The sequence below is a fragment of the Corylus avellana genome, chromosome 1 (genome assembly GCF_965113065.1).
Source record: "Corylus avellana chromosome 1, dhCorAvel1.hap1.2, whole genome shotgun sequence".
NCBI lineage: Eukaryota > Viridiplantae > Streptophyta > Magnoliopsida > Fagales > Betulaceae > Corylus > Corylus avellana.
Genome location: NC_142490.1, coordinates 19,023,058 through 19,033,655, shown reverse-complemented (window position 1 = coordinate 19,033,655; position 10,598 = coordinate 19,023,058). Strand labels below are relative to the sequence as shown.

General features: G+C 33.7%; 1 protein-coding gene across 5 annotated transcripts; it reads left to right on the top strand.

The window, feature by feature from the left end:
* Window positions 1-5,316: 5,316 nt before the first annotated feature.
* LOC132169343 (uncharacterized) lies at window positions 5,317-10,590 on the top strand. 5 transcript variants are annotated; one of them, XM_088512047.1, is made up of 5 exons: window positions 5,317-5,705; window positions 5,850-6,235; window positions 6,312-6,455; window positions 8,077-10,080; window positions 10,238-10,590. In XM_088512047.1, exons 1-5 carry the CDS (start codon window positions 5,317-5,319, stop codon window positions 10,588-10,590), a joined length of 3,276 nt encoding a protein of 1,091 aa, XP_088368173.1. The 5 variants fall into 5 exon arrangements, with proteins under 5 accessions (XP_088368173.1, XP_088368183.1, XP_059436376.2 ...); XM_088512057.1 differs by lacking the exon at window positions 6,312-6,455 and having other exon boundaries at window positions 5,317-5,848; window positions 5,993-6,235; XM_059580393.2 differs by having other exon boundaries at window positions 5,317-6,235.
* Window positions 10,591-10,598: the final 8 nt, after the last annotated feature.

Below are 10,598 nucleotides of genomic sequence, written 5' to 3'. Positions count from 1 at the left end.
TCCTAGCTTTCTCTCCAATGCTTCACAGCTGTATAGCCTAGATTTGTCTAAAAACTCATTCTCAGGAATAATTCCTGAATCACTTGGTAACTTAAGGCTCTTAGAGTGGCTCGGCCTAGGAGACAACAATTTGACCTTCGAATCTCAAGAATCGAGCTTTTTCTCTTCTTTGTCGAATTGCAAGTATCTCAAACATTTAGTTCTTGCACCAAATCCACTCAACGGAGATAATCTTACTTTTTTAAGACATCTCTATTTAATTAGCCAGTAACAAGTTAACTTCCAGAGTTCCCTTGAACCTATGGAGCCTTACAGATCTCTTGGTTGTCAACTTGTCATCAAATTCTTCAAGTGGTTCTCTCTCACTACAAATTGGAAATATGAAGGTTCAATTCTAATAGTATTGGACTTATCAAGTAATCAATTATCAGGTAACATCCAAACAACATTTGGTGGCCTCCAAGATCTAGCTTATCTCTGCCTAGCACAGAATCGATTAGAAGGCTCAATTCCAAAAGTGTTTAGTGAATTGGTAAGCTTGGAAGTCTTGGATCTTTCTAGTAATAATTTGATTGGAGAGATTCCCAAGTCCTTGGAAGCACTCGGGCAATTGGGTTAACAATATTTGGTGGCTCTTGTAGTAGTTTGGAGAATATGCCAAAAAGGGAATAACAAATTTCCACAAGAGGTAGACTTGTCGCCTCTAGCAAGATGGAGAAGAATTTCTTACCATGAACTTTTATATGCAACACAAGGGTTCAATGCCAATCCTAAATTGTTGTGCAGAGTCACCTGAAGAAAGGATTAATCACTCAAAATCTGAAGCCTCAATACACTCCAATCTCATTAGCACATAATACATATTTTTCAAAAAAAAAACAAACTTCTCTTTTGTAGGGAACAAATGGCATGGTGGCTAGTCCCTCTATTTGTCTCTCACTATTGCTTTGCAACCTTTTATTTTATCTTCTGTTTTTCTTTCCTGAAGTCCGCTCTCTCTCCCTCTCTACCATTGCTTTAGCACTTTATTTCTCTTATACCATCCAACTATATGGAATATACAATTTCAATCAAGTAATCTAGAAACCACATCAGCATTGTGCGATAAAAGCTAATAATTTTAATTTGCATCAATTGCTTAATTAAATATGTTAAAATTATAATTAAATGTGAAAATTCCATGTTGTTAAGACCTTAAATATATTGATTTAAGGTCAAAAAAGCACTTGAATTGGCCACTCTCAAGCAACTTTATTTCTACACAAACAACCAATCAATGACCCTTCCAAGGGGCCAAGCGTGTGATTTGGTTGGATAATTGTTACTTGCCCACCAATCATAGCACCATTCCTCCACTCAAAAAGCTCATCGACTACAAATCCATTGCCTCAACTTAATAAATTACCAATAATATAAAACATCAAGAAGAAGAAGAAAAAAGTGTAGGTGTTTAATTACCTTTAGCAGCAGGAAGACGTACGTCAATGGACATCGTCGAGAGGATGCTATGGATGTCAATGATCGATAGTCTGGTTGAGAATTTGAGGTTATTCACAGTTGTGTATAAGTTGATGTAATTGTATTTGTGATTGGTGTATATTATGTTAGTATGTGACATTTTTGGTGTGTTGAAGTTAGTTTTGGTGGATAGTTTGTGATTGGTGTATATTATGTTAGTATGTGCCATTTTGTGTGTGTTAAAGTTAGTTTTGGTGGATAGTTTGTGATTGGTGTATATTATGTTATTTGCGTCATTTTGGTGTGTTGAAGTTAGTTTTGGTGGATAGTTTGTGATTGGTGTATATATATTATGTTATTTGTGTCATTATGGTGTGGTGAAGTTAGTTTTGGTGGATAGTTTGTGATTGATGTTAATGGATATGAAGTATGTTATTTGATGGAAAAATTGTATATTATTTGCATGGATTTGATGGATAGATTGAATATCAGGTGAACCGTAACACAAAATTCGGGTATAGTCCTGAAATAAATCACAAAAAATATAGGGGGGAGGGAAAAAAAAATTCAAAACGAACCAAATTTGCCGACGTGTCAATTTTTGACACGTCAAGAATTACTGACGTGTCAGTGATTGACACGTCAGTAATTCCTGACGTGTCAAAAATTGACACGTCAGGAATTACTGACGTGTCAATCACTGACACGTTAGTAATTCTTGACGTGTCAAAAATTGACACTTGAGGAATTGTCTGACGTGTCAAAAATTGACACGTCAGAAATTCTTGACATGTAAGTTTTTGACACGTGAGGAATTTTCTGACGTGTCAAAATTGACATGTCAGAAAATTCCTCACGCGCTATTCTGGCACGTCAAAAAATTTCCTAACGTGTCAACAAATGACACGTCAGTAATTACTGACGTGTCAACAATTGACACGTCAGGAATTATTTTTGACGTGTTAAATTGAACACGTCAAAATTTCCTGACGTGTTGGATTTAGCACGTCAGTAATTTCTGACGTGCCAAAAATGACACGTCAGGAATTCTCAATTCCTGACACCCACATTCTTCACGACCGAAACACGTCAGGATGGCCCCGTCAGGAGGGTTTACTGACGTGTCAGACGACCTGACACGTCAGTAAACCTATGTCAATAAAAATTCTGTTTTTTGTAGTGCGTGGTGCTTGGGATTTGACTTTGAATGATAATATTGCTTCCATGCATAGAAGAAATATGAGTGTTTGAAGGGTGAAGCTGATGATCATCCATGGTCTTGCCATTCAACCCTCCACCATCCTGCTTTGTGTGCCGTGAGATCTGCGTCGAAACCTTTGTGAAAAAGATGATATACATGATCACACCAGAAGGATTGAATTACGCCAGTTCTTTTATTTTTTAATTTTTAATTTTTAATTTTTAACTTTTTTTATTAAGGCCGGGTTGTTTGACAATATTATAAAACTAGGCCAGTTTCTGTATTAAGCTTCTTTGACTTTGAATTATAATGTGAAAGGTTTATTTATTTAAGTCTATATATGTCTAGCTAGCTTCGATCTATAAGATTCATTGGGTACACCTTCCCCGGGTCGAACCATGTCTAAGCAAGGCTAGCTGCCATTCCGTACAGCTTACTCTTTACCTTTCTCATCGGTTCAAGAAAATGTAGTTCGTTTGGGAAAAATAAAAAATTAGATTATTTTTTTGTTTGAAAAAAAGTGTTTTCATTTTACATAAAAGTGAAAGTAATTTTAAGCTAGTGTTTTTTGTTTAAGTTGCTTGTTAATGTTTTTTTCTTTTTTGGTATAAAGCAAAAAAAATCGGGACAAAAAGTGTTATCAAACAAGCTCACTTGCGTGTGTTAATGTTTTTTAAAGGGTAATTTTTGTTTTTATTAAAAATGTATTTTGATGTGACATAAACGTAAATTAATTTTAAATATTTTGTGAACGCTTTGTATTTTAAATTGTTTGTTAATGATTTTATTTTGAAAATAAAAAATAAAAGAGAGAACGTTCAAGCATTAACAAAAGAAATCTTGGTAAAGTCCATGAAACTATTATTGGAAGATTTCTACATATTATCAAAAAGATCATATAATGCGGATTTCTAAATATTATCACAAGAACATAAACATTTACATTGGAGTAGTCAAGATTTAATTAAATTTTTGTTCTGAGTACACAAACGACGGGTTCAAGAATTTTTGTAAACAGCATGATATAAAGAGACATTTCATAATACGCAAGACATTTCATAGTCAAGAGTGTTTTTTTGTTTGAAGAAAGTATTTTCATTTTACATAAAAGTGAAAGTAATTTTAAGTGTTTTTTGCTTGTTAATATTTTTTCTTTTTTTGTATAAAGCAATAAAATCTAGATAAAAAGTGTTATTAAACAAGCTCACTCATGTGTGTTCGGCCACCCCTTAGGGCCAAACTGATAAATATAATTTATGGGTTTGGCCCTAAGAGGCGGCCAAACCACCCCCTAAGGCCCTAGAAGCCACCCTTAAGGACCGGTTGGGGGTGGCCGGCCACTCCATATTTTTTATTATTTTATTATTTTAGGGTTTATATTTTTTAAAAAATTTAAAAAATATTTTATTATTTTATTATTAGTGTAACATGTGACATGTTGTAGACTCTTGGATGACTTTGAACGGCCAGGATTTTCAAAAATTTTGACTAGCAATTTTTCCCCTTTACTGGGGATCCCGATCCATAATTTAGACCCTTGGTTCACGGCATTCTTAATTCAGCACAGAAATGAGTATAGCTTGATCATGAAGACATGGAATATTAATTGATAATTAATTAAAATCAAGGATCACTCGCACTAATTTTCATAGAATATTAATTTGTCAAAGTCACGACAATCATGTCAAAGTTATCATGAGTAGTATTTGGTACTAAGGAGAATTTGGAAAAGTGATCGGATTCTCACACCAATTTTCTTAATTTCCTTGAAAGATTGGACATCACCATTGACATTGCAGTTGAATGTCTTCGTCATGGCTGTTCTAATTTCCACTGTGCACGGCTTTCTTATTTTCCATGAAAGATTGGAAAAACCTTTTTTTAAAAAAATAAAAAATAAAAATAAATTAATTCAATTTATTAGTTTTTGGAACAGTAATAAAAATTAATTGGTGTGACGTTATAATGCAACTTAAGAGAATTTCGATTCCATGTTTTTCTATTACATTTTCTAAAACAATTAAGTTTCAATATCACTTTGAGAATAAAAACAAATATTTCTAAAAATACATTTTGATTTGATGATAATTAAAACGTTTATTGGGTGGATGTTGTTGTTCAATGTAATCATTCATAAACGTGAAAAAGAAATTACAAGGAAAAAGAAATTATAAAGGTAGTTCATGAAAATTATTTATTTCCTTATTTTTCATTAAAATAAAAAATAAAACCATTTATGATAATTTATAGAATAAAAGGCAGTTATTTGTAGATCTTTCAACTTTCTTCTTTTCGTTTCTTTTTTTAGACTTTTTTTTTTTTTTTTCCTTTTCTTTTTCAGTGCGCGAATGTGTTTTTAATTACTTCTCCTTTTAAATAGTTGTTTCCATGCGAGTAGGGGAAAAAAAAAACAAATAATGGGTAGTCGGGTAAGTCAATAGAACCACAAAACCAAGCAAAAGTATGATCACAAATAACTACGTTTCAATTATATATATATATAAGTCAATGACATCAACACCCAAACCACTCCCACCCTCTTTTTCCCAAAGCTTTTTTTTTTTTTTTTTTTTTTTTTCAATTCTTTGATGTTTCAATCTCCTTATATATCATGAATCTCACTTGAACTCTGCTACTTCAACCAACATATACTAGTCATGGAGAGAGCTTGTTTCCTATTCCCCATTTTTATGGCAATTCTCATGGTACATTTTTACAAGGCAAGCCTAGTTATTGCAAGTGTTCTCAACGTTACTACCGATCAGTCTGCTCTTCTTGCTTTAAAAACTCAAATTTCTTATGATCCTCACAATATTTTGACAAACTGGTCCGCTGGCACCTCTGTTTGCAATTGGATCGGTATCACTTGTGGTTTACGTCATCATCGAGTCACGGCCTTGAACCTTTCTTACATGGGTCTCATAGGTACCATTCCTCCACACATGGGGAACCTCTCATTTTTAGTTAGCCTAAGTGTCAAAAATAACAGTTTTCATGGCTCTATGCCCAACGAGTTGGCTCGTCTTTACCGGTTGCGACACTTATATGTTGAATTCAATGATTTCAAGGGAGAAATCCCATCATGGATGGGGCTATTATCCAAACTTCAATATTTGTCTCTAAGCGGTAACAGTTTCACAGGTAGTATTCCACCATCTCTATCTAACATATCTTCATTGGAAATGATAAGTATTGAATATAACATTCTTTCAGGCTCCATTCCTTCTTCCATCTTCAACATATCCACTTTGCAAGGAATTTATCTAAGAGAGAACAAGCTTTCTGGTTCAGTGCCCTCCATTATCTTCAATATGTCTTCACTGGAAGTCATAGATCTTCACACTAACGAGTTGTCTGGTGAACTTCCAGAAGATATGTTTAATCATCTTCCCAAATTACAACGGCTTGATGTGTCTTATAATCAGTTTCATGGAAAAATTCCATCCACTTTGTTTAAGTGCAAACAATTGCAATATTTATCACTATGGGATAATAGTTTTACGGGTGGAGTACCTTCGAAAATTGGGAACTTAACCATGCTTACTAAGCTATACCTTGGCTATAACAACTTTGAAGGTTTGTATAGTTTTTTTTTTTAAGCTTTTGTAGATTAAACTTCAATATTTGTTTCTAAATGGTAACTATTTTATAGGTACTATCCCATCTACTTTGTTTAAGTGCAAACAACTACAAATTCTGTCATTGCCAGTTAATAGATTCACAGGAAGTGTACCTTCTGAAATTGGGGACTTAATCATGCTCACAGAATTATACCTTTTCAATAATAGCATTGGAGGTACGTTTAGTCATGGTTTAGTTGTTGATTACATTGATGAAATCATTGACTCAACATATTTGCCTTTTCGTTTGCCTTCGATGGGCTGGGTACCTTTCAATTGAACATCTAGCAATGTTTTTTCCTCTTGCATTTGTATTTTTTTTTTTTTTGAGGGGTGGGCTTCATTCAAATGAGAAAAGGATAATAAATATGTAATTTAACATAAATGACTAACATAATTGTTTGCTTTGGACGAAACGTTTTTCAAAATATCATGACTAATTAACTGGAAAATCTTCTACTCTTTTAAATTTCTGCAAGCCTTACCAAAAATTAATCAAAAGAGACGAGTTTAAATATCTCTTTAAGAAAAGTGAATTTTTCTAAAACGTAGCTTGATTTGATGGTAATTTAAAACAATATTGTCATGGGTTCAATAGCATCATTGGTAAACATTAAAACGTACATTTAGTCTTATTTTTTTTCTAATAGAAATTACCTTTTTTTTTTTTTTTTTTTGGAACTTAACTACAACAACTTTGCAAATATGTTTAGTCCTGTTTTTGTTGATTGATTATATAAATAACATCATTTACTTAGGATATTGCCTTTTGATTGCCTCTGATTGGATACCTTTCAATAAGAACTACAAAATAATTATGCACAACATTCTAGGAAACAAAAGGATGTAATTAAGAAATTCTATGAAAATAGAAAACTCTAGTGGATAGTAATCTAGGCTTTGTTTATTTATATTTTTGTTCTCGACTAAAAACGAAAACATTAAAAAATATCCTCAACATAAAAAATTACTAAATACAAATAAATAATTTTCACCTTTATATCACATTAATTTTTTTTTTTTTTTTCAAATTAAAAGAGAAAAATATCCCAAAAAACATATTAACAAACAAAGTATATGTTGCTAGAGTGCTACCCCTTGGGTTGGAAGAGCCGCACTCCTAACTTAGTGTTGATTGGTGATCGGTGAGATATGTGCGTTGGGCTCTTCTAATGGAGGTGCTTGCATGCATAAATCTAGTAGTGCAACAAAAGCAAAATGATTTCTAGTAACGTTGTATTAGCATAAAAATAAAAATAAGCAAAAGACTAAATGTACTCTGTTGCTTGTTATCTATTGATCATTGCTGCTTCAATCCACACTACTTAATAAAGTTAAGCCCATTGGGCATTGCCTTCTTAAAGCATTATTTAGACGACAACAAATGTGCCCACCACAAAGATGCGTTAAAAAACTTGTATCTTTTCACCTCTTGTAGACTTGTAGTCTTTTTCTTTTTCTTTTTTTTTTTTTTTTTTTTTTTTTTTTTTCCTTTCTCCTCTTCTTTGCATATTGAAAGTTAAGGCTTAGGAAATATCACTTCCATGGCTCACGCTAATAACAAATTAATATGATTGTCCACATAGCTCAACTAATAAAATACAGGCTCAATTGACAATTTGGCCAATTAGCCGTGTGAAACGAGGACAGTAGGGGGAGTGACTTATTTATTAATTAGCTCTTAATTTGAATTTTTGGTTGGTTTTTTAGACATCTGTTCACTTGTATGTATGATTCATTTATAGCACATTATTTTTTGTTTTGAATAATAATGTGTGGTTGTTCATATTGTGTTAGGTGCAATACCAAATGAGATTGGTAATCTACAAAACCTTGAGATCTTTTATATCGGTGCCAACAACTTCAATGGTTCAATTCCATTTGAAATCTTTAATATCTCAACAATACGAGAAATTGGCATGCCTTTCAATAACCTCTCAGGCCATCTTCCATCAAATGCAGGCCTATTCCTTCCAAATCTTCAGCAACTTTTTCTTGAAGTCAACAAACTGAGTGGAATAATACCTAGCTCTATCTCCAATGCTTCGAAACTCACTCTATTAGATCTAGGATACAACTCATTCTCATGCTTAATTCCTAAATCACTTGGTAATTTAGGGCTCCTCGAGTGGATCCACCTAACAGGAAATAATTTGACCATTGAATCATCCACTCCAGAATTTAACTTTTTCTCTTCTTTGTCGAATTTGGCATATCTAAATATTTTAGACTTGTCAGATAATCCATTGAATGGCGTCCTTCCTAGTTCCATTGGAAATCTCTCCACTTCTCTTCAAGAGCTTTACATAGGTAATTGCAATATTAAGGGCATCATTCCAAGAGATATAGGAAATATAAGCAACTTGATGACTTTGGCTTTAGATCTCAATAAATTGGATGGACCTATTCCAACTACAGTGGGAAGATTGCACAAGCTTCAAGCTCTCAGTCTTTTTAATAATAGACTAGAAGGTCCCATCCCATCCGATCTTTGTCATTTAGACAGCTTGTTCATGTTGGATTTAGGTGTTAATGAGCTTTCTGGACCTATTCCTGCATGTGTAAATAGTCTCACATCTCTAAGATATCTTTCCTTAGACTTCAACCAATTAACTTCCACGATTCCCTTGAGCTTGTGGAGCCTTACATATATCTTGGAGGTCCAACTCTCATCAAATTATCTAAGTGGCCCTCTCTCATTAGAGATTGGAAATTTGAAGGTCTTGACAGTATTAGAGTTATCAAGAAATCAACTATTTGGTCATATCCCAACAACAATTGGTGGCCTCAAAGATCTAGCTAATCTCACCTTGGCGAACAATAAATTCGAAGGCTCAATTCCTGAATCATTTGGTGAACTAGTAAGCTTGGAATTCTTGGATCTTTCTAGTAACAATTTATCTGGAGAGATTCCCACTTCCTTAGAAGTGCTTTCGTATCTCAAATATCTAAATGTCTCTTCCAATAGACTGGGGGGGAAAATTCCTGTAGGAGGACCATTTGTACACTTCTTCGCTGCATCATTTATGTCAAATGATGGACTTTGTGGTGCTCCCCGATTTCAAGTTCCCCCATGTAAAGAAGATGTTTCTCGACCCAAAAAGACTGCAGCAATATGTATACTAAAGTATGTATTACCAACAATTGGATTAATAATGCTTGTAGTTGCTCTTGTATTAGCATGGACAAGATGCAGAAAAAGGAATGCAAAATTTCCAGTGGAAGCAAACTTGTTACCACTAGCAACATGGAGAAGAATTTCACAACAAGAACTTTTACAAGCAACCAATGGGTTCAGTGCAAGCAACTTACTTGGTAAAGGAAGCTTTGGATTAGTATACCAAGGGACACTCTCAGATGGAATGGTTGTTGCTATAAAAGTTTTCAACTTGGAAATAGAAGGGACATTCAAGAGTTTTGATACTGAGTGTGGGGTACTATGTAATATTCGTCATCGGAATATTCTCAAAATCATCACCACTTGTAGTAATATGGACTTCAAAGCTTTTATATTTGAATACATGCCTAATGGGAACCTAGACAAGTGGTTGTATTCTCAAGACTGCTCTTTGAGTATCTTTCAAAGACTAGATATAATGATTGATGTCATCTCAGCACTGGAATACCTTCATTATGGCTATTCAACACCTATTGTTCATTGTGATTTGAAGCCGAGTAATATCTTATTAGATGAAGATATGGTAGCACATGTTGCTGATTTTGGCATTGCCAAGTTGTTAGGTGATGGGGATTCTATGATGCGGACCATGACTCTTGCTACTATTGGGTATATGGCACCAGGTAATGTTTTTAGCCTACAACTTGAATTTGCTTGTCTATCAATCTACTCGTTCATATATGGATAAATATAGCTTTTTGGTTCAATACTGATTTTAGCACTTTATATATTTGAAATATATAATTATGTTCTAATGATTAGTTTTTTTATTACAAATAGAGTATGGATCAGAAGGGGTTGTTTCTACAGGTGGTGATGTGTATAGTTATGGTATTTTGCTGATGGAAACTTTCACAAGAAAGAAACCTACAAATAACATTTTTGCTGGAGAAATGAGCTTGAAGCGTTGGGTAGAGGAATCATTACCCCATTCAGTAACTAATGTTGTTGATGCCTATTTGTTAAGAACAGAAAGAGATTATGCTTCTATGGAGAATTGTATGTCATCCATAATGGGATTGGCTTTGCAGTGTTGTGCTGAGTTGCCTGAACAGAGGATTAAGGCAAACAATATTTCAATCATACTCAACAAAATTAAATTGAAGTTTCAGCACGATACGGAAGGAAGCTAATATGAGAA

Bases quoted from the DNA above. Each gene is read 5' to 3' on its own strand.
- LOC132169343 (XM_059580393.2), top strand. From the start codon at position 5,317: ATGGAGAGAGCTTGTTTCCTATTCCCCATTTTTATGGCAATTCTCATG. The intron at 6,236-6,311 runs GTTTGTATAGTT...ACTATTTTATAG, and splicing joins TGGCTATAACAACTTTGAAG to GTACTATCCCATCTACTTTG. The intron at 6,456-8,076 runs GTACGTTTAGTC...ATATTGTGTTAG, and splicing joins TTTCAATAATAGCATTGGAG to GTGCAATACCAAATGAGATT.